Source organism: Sesamum indicum, linkage group LG5 (genome assembly GCF_000512975.1).
Source record: "Sesamum indicum cultivar Zhongzhi No. 13 linkage group LG5, S_indicum_v1.0, whole genome shotgun sequence".
Taxonomy (NCBI): domain Eukaryota; kingdom Viridiplantae; phylum Streptophyta; class Magnoliopsida; order Lamiales; family Pedaliaceae; genus Sesamum; species Sesamum indicum.
In genome coordinates this window covers 7,723,960-7,745,632 of record NC_026149.1, presented here as the reverse complement: position 1 = coordinate 7,745,632, position 21,673 = coordinate 7,723,960, and the positions used below count along the sequence as shown (strand labels likewise).

Sequence of the window (21,673 nt, the reverse complement as noted above, 5' to 3'; positions counted from 1 at the left end):
CTTCGTTGGGTTCCACGTGTCCCCTTGTCGGACCCTCTACAGAACAATTAGCCATGTCACAATCTCCTGATTTTTCCCCAATACAACCGCGCCCTAATCCTTTGGAATCGACGTCGTCTACTACTGAAATTGTTGATTTATCCTCCAATTTAGTTAGGCCCTTGATTAAACGGCTCGCATCCATCATCTCCATTGCACGGGTGTCACAAGAAGTCGCATTTCTGTTACAAAACATGACATTCCCTCCTTTTTGGGAGCCTTGTCCCCAAGGATCAAACCCAAGGAATTTAGTAGCCATTGCACTGTAATCTTCCCAGGTTGCTTGGTTTGGAGAGGCATGCGGCCATTGAATTAGCACCTGAGCAACACCCACATTGTTCCTTGGTATCAATCTCCTAATTAAGATAGCCACAAGGTACACTTTGAAGACTTCATCTTCCAATCTTGGAAGATCCACAAATGTAAAATATTTTGCTCCAATGTTCTCTTTCAGCAAAGAGACATGAAAAAAAAGGGTGAATTTGCTCTAGGGGGCAATCAAGCTTATTAGCCAACTTTCCCACTTTCTCTAACACCTTATATGGACAAAAGTATTTTGCAGACAACTCAGTTATTTCCTGAGAACCACAGTAGTTTGTCTGTATGGCTGAAGTTTAAGAAAAACTTCGTCTCCTTCTTCAAATTCTCTCTCTGGCCTCTTCTTGTTTGCATACAATTTCATTCTCTGTTGGGCTAGGTGTAAATTATCCTTCAGTAACTGCATGACCTTGACCCTTTCTTGCATTAATCCTTTCACTTCTGTGTGGTGATTCTGTAAATAAGGTCTAATAGATAACTGATAAGGGGGATAACCATATAAAGCTTGGACGGGAGTAGTTTTTAACCCAGTGTGTGTTGAACCAGAACTCTACAAGAGTCAGCCTTTGTGCCCACTTCTTTGATTTTTGATGACACATACACCTTAAGTAATTCTCTAAACACTGGTTAACTCTTTGTTTGTCCGTCAGTTTGGGGGTAATATGCAGATGACATATCTATGGATACCGAAGACAAAGTGAATAGCTATTTCCAGAATCTGCTAGTGCAAACTTTATCCCTACGAGTCACAATATTCACAGGCATCCCATATAACTTGTAGATGTTATCAAGGAAGATTTTGGCAATAGAGGTAGCAGTCTAGGGATGTTTAAGACCCAGAAAATGAGAATATTTGATCAATCTGTCCAAAACCACTAAGATTGATCCTTGCCTTCTGAATTAGGTAACCCTTCAATAAAATCCATGGAGATGCATGACTAAGCTTAGGCAAAGGCTGCAATAGCCCAGGTAAGAGCTATTATCATGTTTATCTCTCTAACAAATCTCACATTCCTTCACCATTCTTATATATCATTTTTTAAGGTTGGCTAATAAAATAGGGGTTTGATTCTCCGATAAGTTCTATTAATTCCAGAGTGTCCACTAAGTGCAGAATCATGCAATGATTTGATGATTTTATCTCTAATTCCCCCATGGCTCTTGATTCATAGCTGTAGTTAGGATATGATTGAACATCCACCACTTTTGCTTGAATGACTGTCTGGAACCTTGCCTCCACGCCATGTGCCTTGGCGTGCGTGATTTTGCACTTTTAATAACTATGCTCACAGGTTAACACAATAACGCCATTATGATTAGATGTTGTTTTTATCTAGTCAAGTTGTTGGCCCGCGCCACCCTTTTGTAAAGGACCCATACATAGACTATGAGATAGATAGCGATGAGGATTGGGAAGAGGTATACTATCCTTGTTATAGTAGTGGTTATTCTCATAATAACATTTGGAGCTAAAGATTTGATTACACAGGATGAACCTGGTGAAAGCCTATCAGATTCTGAAAAGGATGACGAAGATGAAAGTGCGGAGGGACATCTAAAGGATGATGAAGAAGAGGAAAGTGAAGATGGATTCTTTGTTCCTGATGGATATCTCTCGGAGAATGAGGTATACCTATCATTGCACTGTGTCTAATTATATTTTCAGCATCTCTAATGTCCATCACTATGTATTGGTGTAACTGTGAAAATGGTGAAATGCTTCTATGCGCCTGTGTGTTTTTATAGTTACACAGCTATTATATGTGAATGTTACTGATTATTATTAATTATCACAATAGGTAACTAGTAATATATTATATATGTACAGTGATAATCTAGTAACATTAATAATTGCAGTTGTCACTATATATTGGTGTATCATTAGCTAATTATCCATACTACATAATGATTTATATAAAATTCTTTGTCACTAATAAATTTTTTAAAATTATGTACCAGATTGGTCCTGTTCAAAATATATTTAAGTGTAATTTAAAAAAATATTTAATATTTTATCACTAATTATAGTGTAATAAAATTCAAATAGAAAATCAAGGCTGCTAGTATGTTTACTACTAGATTTGAATGTCCTCACAAAACATTACAAAAAAAATTGATTATTCCCATATAATGCTATAAATCACTACACATTACTGCTGCAATACATTCTTGAATCTGAGGAACAGCTAGAATGGACTTTCAATGCACTTTACAAGTCTTCTCTTGCCTTGTGAGAGGTGGTATGGTGTTGGGGAGGGGCGGGTGGTGGAGTGAGCTAGTTTCTTAAATTTTGTGGAGACGTTTCCTTGCCTGCTTAGAAATTTATTGTCTTTGGGTGCACAGGGAGTGAAGGCCGATGAAGTAGAATCTGATGATTTGGTTGAGGAAGTAAGAAATCTGCCTAATTCTGAACAGCAAGTGCAGAGTGAAGAATTCTGCACCTTGCTCCGGCAGCAGAAATATCTGAAGAATTTGACAGAGCATGCGCTTAAAAAGAACCAGCCATTGATAATATTGAATCTTATGCATGAAAAGACCGCATCGTTATCAGCTGAAGAGCTCACTGGTACAGAGAGGCTTGAGAGAATGTGCTTGCAAACACTTTCTATGCGTCCTTTGCCTGGTTTCCCAGATATAGAAATATCAACTCATAATGATGTGGTGGATGAGGATCAAGAAGCTTTCTCTGCCAAATTAAGTACAAAACTGCCTGCAACTGCTGCAGCTTTAGTAGACTCGGACTTGCCTCAGATTGTAAGTTATTTGTTTTGTTGCAGATTCGCCTATCTCACATTTCTCGTACAGCTTCTCTATGTTCTCTGGCCTGGTCTGTGCACTTGTGCTAATTGAGAAATTACTATGTGCAAATGACTTGTTTAATATTCCAAAAGAAATTCGTACAGTTTGCAACTAACATTTTTATCTTGATTAAATTTTACAGATATCTGTCATTCAGTCATGCCCACACAGTATTGGAAAGATAACAAAGTCACTACATAATAAGTTTCCAGATGTGCCAAAATCCCAAATAAGGAATAAAGTGCGGGAAATATCTGATTTCTCTGATAACCGTTGGCAGGTGATTGAACTTATACTCTTTAAGATCCAATGATTCATGTAATAGTTTACTGCCTATTTATGTTTTTGTTTGTTGTTTATTTGGAAATAGAATTTTCTCATTTAAGAGGTATATGTGTGACAAGTATGATATGAAGTGAGGTCTATATCATATATTCTTTCCTTATTGATTTTTTGTTTTCATTGTAGTATATAAATGAGTACCATAATTTATTCATGCTGAATATGGTAAAGAGCTTTGAATGACTTAATATGGAGGTGTAGGAGGTTGGTGACTTCAGCTTTTCTAGAATGTAATGTTTTACCATTGTGAATATTATGTGGACGTTACTTGGGAAAAATTTAAATTTATTTTGAATTTTATTGTGCTTGCCACAGTTTTGATTTTCTGATTTTGCTACTTGTATGATTCAGGTTAAGAAAGAAGTTCTGAGCAAGCATGGCCTTGCTATATCGCCAGGTATTGAGCTATTACCATGGTCGCCAGCCTACCATGTCACCTACGGTTGTAATACTTTATTCCAAGCATCGTCTGATCTACTTGATTAAATCAATTTTCGTGTGTATTTCCAGAAACGACTTGTGGGAAGACAAAAAGCATTGCTACATTCTTGAAAAGATGCTTGCCTCCATTGGGAACGACTTTGAACTTTAGTGAATCATCCCCACAATCTTGTGAGAAACATGCAGCCGCTCTTGAACCACCCCATGATGTCTCATTTGAACATTGATGAGCATCGTGGGTTCTTTTCCGTATCTCATATGTAACTAGTTCAATCATGTAAGTGTTGCTAGCATTGCAAGTTTCGGCAATGTCTCTTAACAGTATGTTGTCCATTTAAATGATAAGAATGTTTTGCTAGTACCTCAAAACCAAGACGATGGTACAGGAAATGGGTTTCGACAGTTGTTGCAAAACTACAGTTGTGAGTCTTAATGTTGGTAATGAGCATTGATGTGTTAAGAGGTAGAGGCTATGGGTGGCATTAGATTTGATAGTATATGATATAAGTGGTGTATAAAGGTTAAGCATTTTTACAATAAAACACTCTACTTCATTACTCCATAACAACCATTCATTCTTTTCCTTTTTATATTTTTTATTTTAATCAAAATAATTTATACAAAGTAAGATAAATATTCAATTTAAAATTTTTATTTAATTAAGTAAAACAAATGGATAATTATAAAATAAAAAAATATTGATATGCAATTAATTTTAAAGATATGGTAAAAAAGTGAAGCTGTTAAGGTTATTTTTGTCAATTACATCTCATTATGAGACTGACAAGTACAAGCAGAGAAGAGGGTGTTGTACGTGTGAGTGTGATGCATCATCGTAACCATCGCCTTCCAGAAGTGGTCCAACTGAGCAATCAAAAACCAAAACCACACAACTATTCAGTTACAATCCCTAACGTTTTCTCCTACTCCTCTCTCTCTTCTTCTCCCTTTTAAGCATTCCTCTCTCTCCAACCTTCACTCTCCCATCTCCTTGTGTTTGTTAAATTTCTTCCCATTCCCATCCCACCCACAATCCGTTTGATAAAATTTCCTCAAGAAAACTAGATTGACGTTTGGTTTCTCGTTTTCAAGAAATATAGGCAAAATGGCACTCAGAGTCAGCTTTGTTCCCCACAGGATCCCTGCTTTTCCTGCTTCTCAGCTCAGATCTCACAGAGTTTCCATGGCTTCGACTCTTCATTCTCCCTCTGCGTGAGTTTCTTCATTTGTTTGTAAAATAAACGTTCCTTTTGTTGTTTCTCGATGATAAATGGTTTAAATGGGGATCGACTATCAAACTTTCGCTTTTCACTTGGTTTTCTTGGATATTTTTAACCCCTGTTCCTTTTTTCTGTTGTGGTACTTGTATTGAAAATGTAATGGCCATGTCAAAGACGGATTTGGGCTTCTTGTTTATGCTGTATTGATCTGAATTTGTGGTAATTTATTCGCTGAACAAGTTGCATGGTAGTGATCCATCTAATGTGCGTTGCCATTTGTGGAATTCAAGAGATTATTTTCTTGCTCTTTAACTTCTTTCATATTATTATGTTAACAACCCCAATGAATACTTTCCCACTATGCTAAACCTCAGCTTTCCTTGATTTAATTGATGCATGCACACCTTTCTTGTTCTGTGTCCACTCACATATTTTTTAACTGTTTTATTTTCTTTTTCCTAGTAGCTTTTTCTCTTCTTGTTTTATGATATTAGTATTTTCTATCTGTTATGGTTTTCCCTCCTTCCTTTCTCTCCTACATTTTTTTTTTTGGTACGAGTGATGGAGGGGTGTGTTGATGGTAATGGTGATAAGTTTGTTCAATGATGCATGCATGATCTTATGGTTGTCTGTTTTGATAGACGGATAAGATGCTTATGGGTGGATGTTAAGCATGGGTGGCTTATTTTTTAATAATCTCATAGTACAATGTAATATAATATTTTATGATTTGATGAACCATGTGTATGAGTTGAAAATTGAATATTGTCTCTGATGTTTTCTTGACCTTTTTAACTGTGTCAGTTGACATTTATTTTATGTTTTATGAAGTTATTTTAGACGGTCTAATTTTATGTTAATATGTATTTACCATTGTGGTCACGCATGTTGCAGTAGCAGTGTGGATCTGTTGTTTACTTTAAGTATTGGTGCGTCGCCAATTACAAAAAGGTCTTCTAGATGTACTTTCTGGCTCACATGTGGAAGACCCAGAACATGGACTCATCGTCACAGTTTCACCAGTAGGTCATCTCGAATAATAAGATTAAATAAAACATTAGTAAAATAAATTAAATAATTAGATTATATATTAGATAAAATTACACTAATTTAAAACTAATTACCTTCATGCTCTCGAACAAAAAATGTTGGTGCTCTGGCAGCACCTGCCTCCGACATGGCCGGGGGTGAGGGAAACGTCCCCCCGCGACCGCGTTGATGCTCTTGTGGAACCGCCGGTCAGACCTTAAATTTAATTTGATATTAAAGAATTAATTTTTTTTTTTAAAATAAAATAATTAATAATAAAAAAATTAGGTAAATAAACTTACCTCGCGTCATCGAGGCTGATGTACTGTCCAGGGTGGGGGGAAAACAAGCAGAGGAAAAAAGAGGGAAAAAAAGAAAAAAGAAGAAAGAAAAATGAGAAGAGAGATGATTGGAAAATGAGAGGCTCAGTTTGTTTTTGGAATTCGCGGTAGAGACAACGTACCACTAGACATCGTCTACACAAATTATATAAAAGTATTAGTCTAAAATTTTGGATTATTGACATTAATATTTTAATAAAAAAGAATACACTAACTCTTTTTATTATTATATAAAAATATTAATACTGGAGAAATTGGTCTAAATTAATTTTGTGATTATTTACATTATTATGTAAAAATATTAGTATATATTGTGCATATTGTTCTAATTATTTTAATTTTTTTGATTGATATGTGAGAATGTTAATATTTGGGAAATTGATCTAAATAATTTTGTGATTATTTACATTTATGTAAAAATGTTAGTATGTATTGGGAATGTTGATCTAATTTATTTTATTATTTTTAGTAATATGTAAAAATATTAATATTGGAGAAATTGGTCTAAATTAATTTTGTGATTATTTACATTATTATGTAAAAATGTTATGGGAATATTATTGTAACTTACTTTAATTTTGTGATTATTATTAAAAAATATTAATATTGGGGAAATTGATTTAAATTAATTTTGTGATTATGTACATTATTATGTAAAAATATTAGTATGTATTGGGAATATTGTTGTAATTTATCTTAATTTTATGATTATTATGTAATTTATTATTATTTATATTTATTAATAATTTATTGTTAATATTGCATAAATTGTTTCAAAATTCTTTATTAATGTGATTATTATGTAAAATGTTATTAAATCGCCTAAATTGCATAAATTACAGAAATTTGTGTAAATTACACATAAATTGCATAAATTACACATAAAAATTATAAATTTCATAGATTACACATGTATTGCATAACTTGTATAAATTATACATAAAAATTATAAATTACACATAAATTACATAAATTTACAGAAAATTAGAAAAATTTTGAAAAAGTATTTCCTGAAATATTTTCTAAAAATATTTTTTCGAATTTTTTTGAAAAAAAATTCAGAAAATATTTTTTAAACGATTCTTACAAAATTTTGCAAGGAAAATGGGTGGGGGGGGGGGGGGGGGGGGCAAGTGTTATCATGCAACATTCCACTCTACTTCAGTTCTTAGTGAATGCTTTCTTGTTCCAATACAAGAGATGGTCCGGGGAGAGGAATTGTCTGTGGCAGTCAAAGTAGCACGCCTTCCTACCATTGTATAGGTAGAATGCACGTGTGTCTTCCATACAAACTAGACACCCCATAACACCAGCGGAATTCCATCCAGACGCTATCCCAAAAGCGGGTAGGTCGTTCACAATCTGCATCAATGCGGCCGGCATTGGGACTGTCTTATTCTTCACACTATCATGCGTCAGTACACCCATATGCCATAAATTCTGCAACTCCTCGATCAACGGCTTCAGGTAAACATCGATGAGACGTTTTGGATTGGAGAGACCAAGGATCACCATCATCATATACTCTAAACTCATACACATTCCAGGGGAAAAATTGTACGGTGTAAGTATAATGGGCCAACACGAGTACAGACGACCATACTGCCCCTTCGGTGTAAACTCATCTGTGCACAAACTCAGTCTAATATTCTAGGCTCTGCTATAAAATCGGGATATGTCCGATCAAAATGCCTCCATGCCTCTACATCAAATAGATGATACATGGATTCCTCCTCCTTCTGATAGTTGGAATGCCTCGTCATTTGCTTGGCAGTCGCTTCCGAAGCATACACCTCTGCAGGCGATGGATTGACAGGTACCTAAGAATGACATACAATGTCTTCTTGATATTAGAATTCGCTCCCTGGTCGTCTTATACCTAGTTTCTCCACATAACTTGCAGTAGTCCAGATCAATGTCATCCTTCCAGTACAACATGCAACCATTCTTATACGCATCAATCTTCTCAACAGGTAAGCCAAGTCTCTTCAATTTCTTTGTACTATAGTAATCTTAGGGCAGGGTGTGGTTGCACGGCAATATATGATCAGCCTATTGCGATACTCGATCATACATATGCTGAGAAATATGGCCCTCGGCTTTGATGTTTACCAACTCAGCTACAACCCCTAATTGAGATTAGGTGGAACTGTTCCACAACGGTTGCTTGGCAGTATGTACTATATCGTGAAATCGATCTGCTATCCCGGATACATAATCGTAGGGCTCCCCACTGTAATACGAACTAGGCCCTGCATCAATAGGACACGACCTCGTACCATCATCAGGCACATCATCCTGGTTACAATTAGAAGATCAGATAGCCGGCCCAGTGGCACCAAAAATCATTCTCTGCTCCCAATCCATCTGCTCCACATCACCCTAAGGCATAATTATCTCCTGCATAGCATGAGAAATCCAAGTTAGCTCCTCCCACAACAGGGCCGCTGTCATGGCCTCAAAATACACCTACACCCTCTCCTCGATATGAGAAGTCCAATTATAATATTCCAGTATAAAACCTTTCATAAACAAGTCGAAATTTATCTCATTCGTGGTTTTGAAAACTTTATTTTTGTACTTCCAACAAGGACATCTAATTTTATCACCATCCATATATGGATGTTGAGGTTTCGCCCATTCTATAAATGTAACAACACTATCCTAAAACTCCGGAGTAGGACTCGCCCTATTCGGAATTTCTCATATATCCATCTCCTCAATTGTCTCAACACGATGATTAGTCCTACACATACACATATATATTATTATACCATTAAATTTAATTAATTATAAAAAATAACATCAAATATATAATCAAAATAACTCCAAATATCAATGAAAAATCGAGACAGAATTGAACAAAAGTACAAAAGTTTTAGTAGGATAGTGAGAATATAAAAAAATTCAAGAGAAATTTAGAAAATAAAGAGGAAATAAGAAGAATTGAAGAAGATGGTGAGATTAAATGAAAAAAGGGGACCACATTTACATAGAAAAAATTGAAACGGTCTTAGGAATGGGGATAGGAACACATAAATAGCCATTAAAAAGTAGCTGTTAATTTCTACTTCTTGAACGGTTTGTTGGACTATTAAAATATAGCCGTTGATGATGAGTTGATTTAGATTCAATAACACATACGAAATAATTTAAAGGAACCGTTTCAATTTGTACCATATTTTGGAATGAATTTAGAAACACATTGCTTATTACATAAAACGCATATTTTGAAACGATTTTTGGCATATTTTAGTAAGAGTGTACAATAACCGTTCTAAATTGTATCTCATTTTGGAATACATTTTCGAATTGTCACTTTTAGGTCATATTTTGCATCGGATATAGGGATGATTAGGTTGTTTCCGTTACTAAACCTAATATACTGTTCCAAACTGAGTTCCAACATTTTTTCGTTACTATTTTGGCACGGAATTGGAACGGGTTTAGTAATTGTCTATTTGGAACTCAACTTGGGACTGTTGGATCGTTCAGAATTTATAACAAAACAAAAATGTTCCACCTAACGTTATCTTTCAATTTTCGTTCCACAAGTGTTCCAAACACCGTTTCAAGATGGAACGGGCTTTGGAAGGCTTTGGAATGGGTAACCTGACGGTGTCAAATCTATATATATATATATATATATATATATAAACAATAACACTTGGCACTACATGCACATGTTTCTAAGAAAATAAATATTTTATTTTATTTTTTAAGAAACGTGTCTACTATTTCTTCTAAAAGTTTATGCTGCATTTTTGAATCAATTGCTGCATGGTATGAATTGCAACATTCGAAAAACAACATTTAATTCAAACATAGAAATGCTTCATGAAATTCCATAGAAATATAATGTAAACAATTTAGGTTAGATTAATTTACTACTGTCATTCAAAAAGGTTGATATACCAAATCCCACATGCAAGATAATATCCTATTTTATGTGATAATGTCTTTTTCTGAGTTGGATGAACAGTTCTTACTTGGATTTGCAGAAAGTGTCACTACAACTTGGCAAGAAAAGGACTATTCGCACAGAATCAATATGGTAATAAATCTGGTATTTAGGTTCTTGTGTTATTGCTTGGTTGCTAGTTAAAGTTTCTCCATTGCACACTTGGGGAAAACAATATTGTTGCAGGTGTACCACTCTAGTTTCATCGATGATGAACAAATTACTAAAGCATGTGGTTGCCCTTTACTTCCACTGGAAAGCCACATTAAAGGGCCAACTCCAGTTTCCGAACAAGGTCAGCTTTATTCATTACTAACAAATACAAAGAAAACCCAATGGATTAGTATAAAGTAGTATATGTTGTATGCAGATAGCACGGATATTGTGGATGAAGCAATTGCGTTCTTTCGTGCCAACGTCTTTTTTAGTAACTTCGACATCCAGAGTTCAGCTGATAAGCTTCTTATCTATATAACATTTTATATAAACATCGCTCTAAAGAGGGTAGAAGGGTGTAGAACATTGGCTGAAGGAACCAAAGCAATTACTAATTTAGAGTTAGAAAAGGTCCCTGTGCCTGGAGAAAATGGATTCCCATTCCCTGGACTATTTGCTCATCCACAGTCTCAAAAAGAAGCAGGTAAGATATTGTTATACGTACAGCGTTTATGAATTAAGAATATTTCAAGCCATATAAGAGTTACATTTGTCAGGACATGTTAAGATATGGAAAAAAATGTGTTTGAAGTATGACAGCTTTGTCTGTTCAAGGGACCATTTATCATATACATCGTATAATCTCTTGGTTATGTTGCCTCGTCGTGCAGAGCTCTTGAGAAACTATTTGAAGCAAATACGGGAAGAAACCAATAGGCGATTATTGAGCGTGGCATATAGATCCAATGGTACTCCAAACAAATGGTGGTTGGCATTTGCAAAGAGAAAGTTTATGAACATCACTATACCTTAAAGTTTGCTTCTACAGACAATACAATTAACAGGATTGACCACAGACTTGTGAACACAATCCAATTGAAGTACTCTACGTTCCCAATAAATGAGGATAGAACCGGTATTATGAACACGTATAATTTTGTGTATTTTCTATCCTTTCAATAAGTTTGTGATTGAAAAGTTTCCATCCAAGTGTTTTTAGACATGTTGAAATGGATTCTTTGGATAAAAGTTTGATCTGTTTCAATTCTTTCTCGTGCCCCATTGTTAACCTTATCTTCATCTTTAACTTCATTTATGCAGTTATTATTTATTTGTATGCAGTTACAGTTTTGAACCATGTTTGCTCCAGAAAACAAACCAGTGTTTGTCATAGTATCCCGATGTTGCTAACTCCTTTTAGATCTTATTTGGTTAGTGTGATTACGCATGATAGTATTGATCCGGTTCGAATTATGCGACTTTGATCAACGACCTGGATCCGGCCACGTAATCTCCCTAGATCTGTGATGAGTCATGAGGAAAAAAAGTACGTCAGGCTTGTCGGGATCGTTCCCGCGAAGACCCTCCGACACTCAAGTTAGTTTATGGTCGAAATAGAATATGCGATCTGAAGGCAAAGAGTCAAAGCAATAAATGTCAGTTACCTCGAGTGGGTCAAATCTGAGGTATTTATAGGATCTTATTTAACACTGTAGATCAGACGATGTGTTTTCATCTGGGCTTCTCCTACCTTCAATCGTGCGATATATAATCCTCCTCAAATTTTGGGTCAACCCATGGGGCGGGTCATCGCAACCCGACCCGCGACCTTATACGCGGATCCTGATGGAATGCTCGTTTTACCCTTAATGAAGGGTTTTTTTTGTCTTTTAATAGATAAGACCCCCATCAAGTATTTTTTAGGATAATTATATTGCCCTCTCCTGATTATTCTACAAATACACGTAAAATTTTTGTGGTTTAAAAAATTATATCAAGTACACTTGACATCTATTTCGGTCTAATAATAGATCTATCGATTAGTTAAATTTCACGGAATCTATTGATATTAGCAAAAAAAAATTGAATGAAACTTATCGCGAGTTGACTTCTTGCAGGTCAAATAACTCTTTTATGATCAAACTACACTCATACATCTTCACACGGGCTAATGCATGTGAAGAGGTACATCTTTACACTTATAAAGGTAGTTTGGAAAGATTTGGTTGATTTGAAGTAAGTTATAAGTCAGTCAGTTTGGAGTACATATGAATTTTAATTTAATTGTTTATATGCTAATATTAATAAATTTTGTAAATTCTGACCAATGGGGGATCTATTTATTGGACGAAAATAAACGTTAGAGTACTAGAAGTTATTTTCTGAACTTAGGGGTCTACATGTAATTATGCTAAACCTTAGGGGAGGGTAGTGTGATTATCTTATTTCTGATCATGTACAATTATTTGTGGGGGATAATTACACCGCCCTCCCTAAAGGTTTGATGTAGTTGCACGTAGATCCCATGTGGTTTGCAAAATTACATTTGGTACTCCTAAGATTTGCTTTTATATGACCAAAAAAGTCTCTCTATTAATCAGATTCATCGAATTTGTTGATGTTAACAATTTTTTTTTCTTACATTCCCAATTAATTTATTATTGACTTATTACAGGTCAAATAATTATTTATGATCAAATTATCTTTATACATTTTCACACGTTAATGCATATTAGGAAGTATATTTACCCTTATAGATAGAAGTAATTTAGTTCGGGAATTTTGGCTAACAGAGTGATCTATTTGTTATAAGAAAGCAAACCCTATAGAATTTTTAGATATAATTTTTTAAATTACAAAAAATTTATGTGTAATTATACTAAATTCCAAGATAGAACAACATAATCATAACTTATTTATTTGATTGAATTAATCGAAGCCCAGTATAAACACTAGGTTGGTGCTTATAGATCCTCACACATGGTGGGATATATCATCTAAGTTATAATGATTATGATGATGATGATGATGGTTGAATAATTTTAATTTTTCTCATTGTCATTTATTATTATATTGGATAAGTTTCATTTACACCCCTTCATTTATTGTTTTTTTGCACAAATCATCCATGCCTTTAAAAAATTACAAAAATCACCTCTGGTCGCCTTTAAAATCCAAAAATATCCTTGTTGACTAGGTGAGTTTTGGGTTTTAAAGGCTGTCAGGAGTGATTTTTATAAATTTTCAAAAGGTAGGGGAGGGTTCTATAAAAAAGTAATATGTGAGAGAGTATAAATGTAATTATCCCTATTACATATAATGCGATCAATCATTATTTTGTACTTTGAATTAAAAAATTCGTCTCTTATTTTTTTTTTTGTTGTATATAATAAGATCAACAACTTTTAAAAAATAACTTATGTTTTTTTTATTAATATTAACAACTATACAAAATTATATGTAAGTATTTTAATAATTTGATGTATATATATTGCACTATTTCTAATTATATTACAAACTAATTAATAATGTATATTTATAATAATAAATTAAAATATTATACCATATATTTTAATTTTTTTATAATTAATCTAATAATATTTGATATTGCTTAATTATAATAATATAATTTTATTAAAACAATATTGAAGCTAACAATTTCAAATTTTATTAAAAAAATACGTTCTCTCTTTTCTTTCTTTCTCACTCTAAAATTCTAAATCCCCAATTTCTCTCTCACATCTCTCAATTCAAACGTCATTCCCAAATTCTTTCTCCCCCAAATCTAAATCCTAAAACCCTAACCCCAAATCAACGCTTGCAAGTGCCAATCCATCTACCAGCGGCAACGAGGAGGCGATTGCTGTTGTGTCGGCCAAGCAAGAAACTCGAACAGGTTTGCCATTACTTCTCAGTTTTCTTGGTCTCATATCGTGGTTTACTGTTGTTTGCCATTACTTCTCGGTTTTCTTGGTCTAACACCGTCTCACACAGTCGTTCGCTATTGTTTGTTGTTCTTGGTCTCACACCGCCGTTTGCTGTTGTTGGTCAGCTCGAGCTTGTTTGCTGTTGTTGGTCAGCTCGAGCTCACTCGTTTACAACCCTAGTCAAGAATGACTATTTTCTAATTTAAAATGTTGGAAATGAGAAAGAAGAGAAAGACATCTACAAGGGTGTTTACATCATTTTCATTTTCCGTTTCCACAAACTTTGACGATTTTAATGGCTCACAATTGTTTGAAATACAGCGTTGTTTAGCGGTCTTATCCGGTTGGATAAATCGCAGAACCCCCAAAAATCCTTCCTTGTGTTTTTCAATGTTGTTCAAATGTTAAGGAATTTTGTAGCTCAATAAAAATCATTTAATTTTGCTGTCTGTTGAGCTACATAAATTCAGAATTCATACCACATTAGGATAAACCTGTTTAATTTTCAATTGGAGTTGTGAATCTTTCTGATTGGGGGCGCCGACCTCTCGTTTTTAATCAGGTAAAAATATCAAGAACCCACATCGATTTCTAGTTGAATATGCTGTTAACTTACTCTGTTTCATCAAGAAAGTAGTTGTAGTTGATTTTATTTCGTAGGGAATTATTGCATGGTTGTATAGTTGTATCTGAATGCTTTGATGTGTTTACCATAGAAAAGGGAGGTTAGAAATGGTTGTGGAGTTGTTGGGATTTTTTCATTGTGTTAGCTTCAAAAGCGTCCAATGTCCAACTGTTACAACCTTTTCTCACATACAACATCGCTCACCACTGTTAGGTTCTTGGTCATTTTGGTCTTCACGAGCACCGTCAGCTTCTCCACCGTGGCTTCGGCTTCTTCAAGAAACGCCCAGGTAAATAGCTTCAAACAAACCTTGTACTTCCAGCATAGATTGTTTCTTGGATCTGATGATAGTGCACACATTCACTAGTCACTTGATTTCTTGAAGTTGTCGAAAATCAGCCACACAGAGAGACTAGCTTAAAATGGTTTGAGGATTATAGGTTGAGTAATTGCAAATATTTGATTTTTGCTTTGAAGATTAAACATGCAGTTCAGGGGTCAAAATGCGATTTTGGATGACCAACCTTTTTCAAGAGTTGAGCTGAAGCTAGAAGACTGCAATTTACAGTTCATTTCAAAGCTAAAATGCGAATTTGTTCTTTTGTTATGAAGATGATCTAATTGGTGATATGGATGATAAAACTATGGTCCTGTAGTTATATCTTGGGTTCATGTGTTATATATCAAAATATACACCAAAAACAGAGCTGCAAGGATGCTTAGAACCATCTTCACATTGCACAACTGCGTTTTATATGTATTATCTCCTAAGAGATAAGTTTTACTCATCGAATGGCTAAACTTTAGGTTCATAAAATTATATATAATATCTGAGTAGGGGTACATAAGGAGGCCCTATATTTGAGTGTAGAAATAGGCACATTCTTGAGTTCAATGAAGAGAAAACTTTGTGCTTGATGTAGTTTACTTACAATTCTCATAACTAAGTTTAAGAGTTAACCATGTCTTTCCGAGATGAAATAAAAAAGAAAAAAGAATTATATTCAGTTATATCTCACTCTGTCAAGTAAAGCATGCCATCTACCCTTATTCATGGTTGTCCCTATCTGCTGTCTTACTACTGGTTGTTCTTCTTTTTATCCGTTGTCAAGATTGACCCTGCCTTGTTCCCTATTTCTGTTGGAAACATTACAATGGTGTGATTGTTGTTCATTCTACATGTGAGGGTCCTTGGACTTTTCTTGTTGTCCTCTTTAAATATACTAAAACCACCAAGAATTGATCTCTTTTGCTTCTTTATTTGCCGTCTGCAAAAACTTTTCTTCATGCCCTGATGATAAGATAAGATTATGTTAAGTGGAGAATGTCTGCTTTAGTTGATTAATGCATGCTGTAGTTGCACTTACGCAAATTAAGAGTCTAAATTCTGATTGAATTGCTAATAGTGCATTGTAGCTGTCTTTTGAATATTCATTTTGGACTGGCAATTCCATGTTAGCTGAATGAAATGTTCTTCAGTGGCATTATGGATTTTTTCCTCATTTTTAATTTTTTGGGAGGATTATATCTCTGGTTCTTTAATCTCATTTACCTATCTCAATTGTTTGAGCAGCTGAGCCTGTGATATTTTCTTCCACTTTGGCATTTTAGCACATAATGGAAGATGTTCCATTCCCTGATTTTTTCTTCTTTCTTTTTGGTTCACCACTATGGTACTTTAATGTCATTGTTCTATCTCAATGTTTGAGGAACTGAGTGTTTGATCTTTACTTCAAAAGGTATTTACGTAGTTATGTTGCTGATTGTGTTAGTATATCTCTATTACAAGTTCCATTAAGGTCACTCAATTAGTCATAAGCTGCACAGAACTTTGTTATGGCAGAATCGTGACAGACTCAATTTTTTGTTTTCCTTTTTCTTTTCATGCAGTTAAAAAGCGTCAACAAAGGGTAATTTCAAATACCTGGTGAATATGTTTCCAAAGGATTGCATGTGGTAGCTGTTGTTGGTGCTACATTTCTTTGTGGAAGTTTTGCTCTCGGCTTTTATCATTTGGCAAGAAAAGGACTATTTGCACAGAATCAACATGGTAATGAATCTCGTATTTTCTTTAGGTACTTGTGTTTTTGCCTGGTTGCCAGTTAAAGTTTCTCCATGTGACTATGCAATCATGCATACTGCTTTTTCCGTTCTGTTTAGTTTATTTTGTTGTGTTCTCCAAAAGTTCCCTTTTGTCATTAGTTTATGGAAGTTTGGGAACTTTATCATCAGGTTTCTCTATGTTCATAATGACTTATTGGAAATATAATGCAATGTGGATGATACCTTTAAACTTGTAATTTTTTTGCGGGTTATATCAAAAGTGTTTTAACTCTAAGCTTTAGCCAGCTCTTATCTTCTCTAGCACCTTTTTGTTTTTGGCAATATGCTACTTTAGCCCCTTGAATTTCTCAATCATAGGACATGTACTTAATATTCTTTTAAGAAAAGGAGGGAGGTCTAGGAAGATCCAGGGATAAAACAAAGCATTTCTGTTGACATGGTTGTGGAACATTCTTGCTGGATACCTTAAGAATCATTGATAGAAATGCTACAGCCATAGTTGGACTATGATGTGTTTGTTTCTCAGCACTAATGAAAAGTTTTCCTTCAAGGTCTGCTTAAAGATACATTATCCATGGGTTCTATTTTGGAATTTCATGAGGAAATTGTAAAATTATACCAATCATTATCAGATTTATAAGTGGAAGGACTTTAAATGTTTCAAGATCACTTGGTCATCTCAGATGTAGCCACCTACACAAGTCATGAAGGCGAATATGTGTTCTGTATGAGACATTGCTCTAGCTTCACCTTGAAGTTTGCAGTGTAATGTGTTAATAGTTTGGCAGTAACTAGGCAACGGATACAAAAGCAATGAGAAAGAGAATTGAGGGACTTCGCACTTTGACATGGAGATACGTTCATTCAAGTGGTCTCCTTCCTTTTCAGAAGCAAATTAGAAAATTATGTGGATTTCAGGGTTCTCTTTTCTCGTTGTTTATGATGTAGGAGGATCTTTTATCATCTTCATATTTGAGATTGTAAAGGGGTTTCATTAGTTTGTATCTTCAACACGTGGAGAAAACAATACTGTTGCAGGTGTACCACTCTAGTTTCATCGATGATGAAGAAATTACTAAAGCATGTGGTTGCCCTTTACTTCCCCTAAAAAGCCACATAAAAGGGCCAGCTCCAGTTTCCGAACAAGGTCAGATTTATTCATTAGTACCAAATACAAAGAAACTCAATGGATTGGTATCAAAGTACTATATGCTGTATGCAGATAGCACGGATATTGTCGATGAAGCAATCACATTCTTTCGTGCCAACGTCTATTTTAGAAACTTTGACATCCAGAGCTCAGCTGATAAGCTTCTTATCTACTTAACATTCTATATAAATATCGCTCTAAAGAGGCTAGAAGGGTGCAGAACGTTGGCTGAAGGAACCAAAGCAATTATCAATTTGGGGTTAGAACAGGTCCCTGTGCCTGGAGAACATGGATTTCCATTCCCTGGACTATTTGCTCATCCACAGTCTCAAGAAGAAGCAGGTAAGATGTTGTCATACAGTGTTTATGAATTAAAAGAATTTCAAGCCACATAAGGTACTGCCATTATAATCTGCATGTTTTGCCACGAGTAGAAAGGTTTCATCTTCTATAGGGCTTTATTATGAAGCGTTTTAGACCAGCTAGAAATCAATGTAATAGGAAGGTTGAGTACCCTAACTGATTAACAAGCCCATATGCCATCTGAATCTTGTTGATTAAATTCAGATTTGCTCTACTGAAACAGGAAAGCATGTAAAATATGCATAATTTAAGTCCTATGGCTCTTCTTTCCTCTTACACTACTTAGCTTGTCAAGTGGAGAAGGCCATATTCTGGGATCTTAGAATTGCTATTGTCCTGTGCTCATTTTCCATTTCCATTTCCTTTTTGGTATTCCTTATAACTTCTCAAGACATGTTAAGATATGGAAGAAATGTTTAAATGGTCAAAAGCTGGATGTATGTGTTTGAAGTATGACAGCATTAATATAGTTGTTTGTTCAATGGCCTTTTTTTCATGCTATGTATCTTTTTCTGCCACTAAAATAAATGCTGTGAGTATTAGCTTATGGACTTTTGTCACAACATGTTAGCATTGTGTTTTGGTGAATACTTATTCCCTTATCATACGCATCATATAATGTCTTTGTTACATTACTTCTTCATGCAGAGCTCTTCAGAAACTATTTGAAGCAGATACGGGAAGAAACCAGTGGGAGATTATTGAGCGTGGCATATAGATCCAATGGTACTCCAAACAAATGGTGGTTGGCATTTGCAAAGAGAAAGTTTATGAACATCATTATACCTTGAAGTTCGCTTCTACAGACAATACAATTAACATGGCTTGACTACAGACTTCTGAATACAATCCAGCTGAAGTACTCTACATTCGAGTTGTATGTCCCCAGCATGATGCAAAGATTGAACTCAGAAGGTTTAATGGCTGGCTTTTTTGCGTGTGTAATTGATCTTCACATGATAGTCATTTGAGGTACTCCAGCTGCTGTATTAAAATTAGAGCTCGATCTGTATTTAACTGCAAGGTGCCTGATGGGTACTTCATATCTCAATAAATGAGGATATTCTCCATAGATGCCTATTATGAACACGTATAATTTTGTTGTATTTGCTATACTTTCATAAGTTTCTAGATTTTGTGATTGAAAAGTTTCCATCATGGTTCAAGAAGTGTTTTTAGACATGTTGAAATTGGATTCTTTGCATAAAAGTTTGATATGTTTTTTTCTCTTTACCCCATTGCTAAAAATATAGCAATGGTAATAAACTGATTAAAGAACACTCGGTAGCTTCCATTGATCTTCACCTTTAGCTTGTCTTTCATTTTGCTGAGAAATCTTCATCTTTAACTTCATTTATGCAGTTATTGTTTGTTTGTATGCAGTTACAGTTTGAACCGTGTTTGCTCCAGAAAACAGACACGTGTCTGTCAAATTATCCCAATGTTGCCGACTCCTTTTAGGCCTCTTATGATAGTATTTTTTAGGATAATTGCATAGTCCTCTCATGAGGATGGTTAATTTCAAGTAAATATTTGTACTTTGGAAAATTATATTTAGTACCCTTGACGTCTGTTTTTATCTAATAATAGATTTATTCATTAGTTAAAATTCACTGAATTTGTTGATATTAGATAAAAAGTTGAATGAAAATTTATATTTACCGCCAATTGACTTATTGTAGGTCAAACGACTCCTTTTTTATCAAAATACACTCGTACATCTTTACACACGCTAATGCATGTGAGGAGGAACATCTTCACACTTATGAGAGTAGTTTGGAAAGATTTTATTGATCTGTAATAAGTTAGAAGTAAGTCAATTAGGGTTAATATGAATTTTAATTCAATTATTTATTTCCTAATATCAATAATTTTTTTTAATTTTGATCAATGAAGGATTTATTTATTTGACAAAAATAAACGTTTCGGGTACTAGATGTTATTTTCTGAACTTAAAGGTCTATGTGTAATTATGCTAATCTTAAGGGAGCACAGTGTAATTATCCTATTTCTCATCATGTATATTTATTTATTGGGATAATTACAACACCCTCCTTAAAGGTTTGATGTAATTGCACGTAGATGCCATGTGGTTTGAAAAATTACATTTGGTATTCTTAAAATTTGATTTCGTCTTATAAGAAAGTCTATCAAGTATGCAAAATTCATAGTATTTGTTGATATTAACAAAACAAGAAAAAAAAATCTTACATTTCAATTAATTTATTATAAGTCAAACAAGTTTTTAACGGCCAAATTATCCTTGTGTATTTTGACACATTAATTAAAAAACTACCCTTTCTTTCTTTCTTTTTTTTGCACAGTATCATTTTTCATAATCTTATCAACCGAGTATAAGATTGGATTTTTACGTCGGATAAACACTTCACAGTATATAAAACCAAACAAACAATATGTTTACAACCATTATCCGGAATTATATTAGTTGCTAATAATTATGAGGTTAACTAGTTTAAAAATGACTAATTTGTAGCTTGTTTACTTGTTCTAAAAATTGTCAAGATAATATTGAGGACTATTATATTTTTTGAGTCAATTAATTAGACTATATATCTCATTAGACTACATTCACTAAGATATCCGACACAATACTTTTTAAGCCATATTTACTTCATACTATTATGCATGCTATTCTCAACGGTTATTAATAGTGACTTATTTACTGGTATTTTATTTAGTCCGTTATTAAGTGGGTTGGTCCGATATTGAGCCACACTTTAGCCTGACTGTGTTTTGAGGTCATTTTTTAAGTATTTCGTGGGCAAAGATATCGAGGATTAAGCAGAGGAATGGCGGAGGGAGTTAATTATTTTTTTATTATAAAAAAAAAAATTATTTTATTATAATTTTTTTTAAAATAATAACAAAAACATGACGAGTCGCGATTTCATTAAATAAATGCCCAAAAATGCAAATCTTCCCAAGTCGGGAAACAAAATCCCGACTTCAAGTTGGGATTTCGAATCCCGACTTGGGAATTTTGCTTTTTTTTTTTTTCGTTTAAATTATTATTATATAATTTAATTTATATATAATTAAGTTTAACAATATACTAAAATCCAAAATTAATAAAATTAACATTGCATTAACTTAAAAA

General features: G+C 34.2%; 3 protein-coding genes across 3 annotated transcripts; all 3 read left to right on the top strand.

The window, feature by feature from the left end:
• Nucleotides 1,678-4,448, top strand: LOC105162308 (chromatin assembly factor 1 subunit FAS1-like). Its single transcript, XM_020694095.1, has 6 exons — nt 1,678-1,776; nt 1,847-1,984; nt 2,701-3,111; nt 3,299-3,436; nt 3,850-3,895; nt 4,009-4,448. Exons 1-6 carry the CDS (start codon nt 1,678-1,680, stop codon nt 4,164-4,166), a joined length of 990 nt encoding a protein of 329 aa, XP_020549754.1. The 3' UTR covers nt 4,167-4,448.
• LOC105162234 (actin-related protein 2/3 complex subunit 3-like) lies at nt 10,536-11,694 on the top strand. The gene is made up of 4 exons (XM_011080228.2): nt 10,536-10,583; nt 10,677-10,785; nt 10,861-11,130; nt 11,318-11,694. The coding sequence occupies exons 1-4, from the start codon at nt 10,581-10,583 to the stop codon at nt 11,458-11,460; spliced, it is 525 nt and encodes a 174-aa protein (XP_011078530.1). The 5' UTR covers nt 10,536-10,580; the 3' UTR covers nt 11,461-11,694.
• Nucleotides 14,147-19,710, top strand: LOC105162233 (actin-related protein 2/3 complex subunit 3). Its single transcript, XM_020694092.1, has 6 exons — nt 14,147-14,322; nt 15,192-15,267; nt 16,869-17,028; nt 18,081-18,189; nt 18,265-18,534; nt 19,204-19,710. Exons 3-6 carry the CDS (start codon nt 17,026-17,028, stop codon nt 19,344-19,346), a joined length of 525 nt encoding a protein of 174 aa, XP_020549751.1. The 5' UTR covers nt 14,147-14,322; nt 15,192-15,267; nt 16,869-17,025; the 3' UTR covers nt 19,347-19,710.

What these genes read in the sequence shown, in the direction of transcription:
- LOC105162308 (XM_020694095.1), top strand. Translation starts at nt 1,678, where the DNA reads ATGTTGTTTTTATCTAGTCAAGTTGTTGGCCCGCGCCACCCTTTTGTA. An exon ending in GATATCTCTCGGAGAATGAG is followed by an intron (nt 1,985 to 2,700) that starts GTATACCTATCA and finishes TTGGGTGCACAG; the next exon opens with GGAGTGAAGGCCGATGAAGT. An exon ending in TGGCCTTGCTATATCGCCAG is followed by an intron (nt 3,896 to 4,008) that starts GTATTGAGCTAT and finishes GTGTATTTCCAG; the next exon opens with AAACGACTTGTGGGAAGACA.
- LOC105162234 (XM_011080228.2), top strand. An exon ending in AACTCCAGTTTCCGAACAAG is followed by an intron (nt 10,786 to 10,860) that starts GTCAGCTTTATT and finishes TGTTGTATGCAG; the next exon opens with ATAGCACGGATATTGTGGAT. An exon ending in ACAGTCTCAAAAAGAAGCAG is followed by an intron (nt 11,131 to 11,317) that starts GTAAGATATTGT and finishes CTCGTCGTGCAG; the next exon opens with AGCTCTTGAGAAACTATTTG.
- LOC105162233 (XM_020694092.1), top strand. An exon ending in AGCTCCAGTTTCCGAACAAG is followed by an intron (nt 18,190 to 18,264) that starts GTCAGATTTATT and finishes TGCTGTATGCAG; the next exon opens with ATAGCACGGATATTGTCGAT. An exon ending in ACAGTCTCAAGAAGAAGCAG is followed by an intron (nt 18,535 to 19,203) that starts GTAAGATGTTGT and finishes TTCTTCATGCAG; the next exon opens with AGCTCTTCAGAAACTATTTG.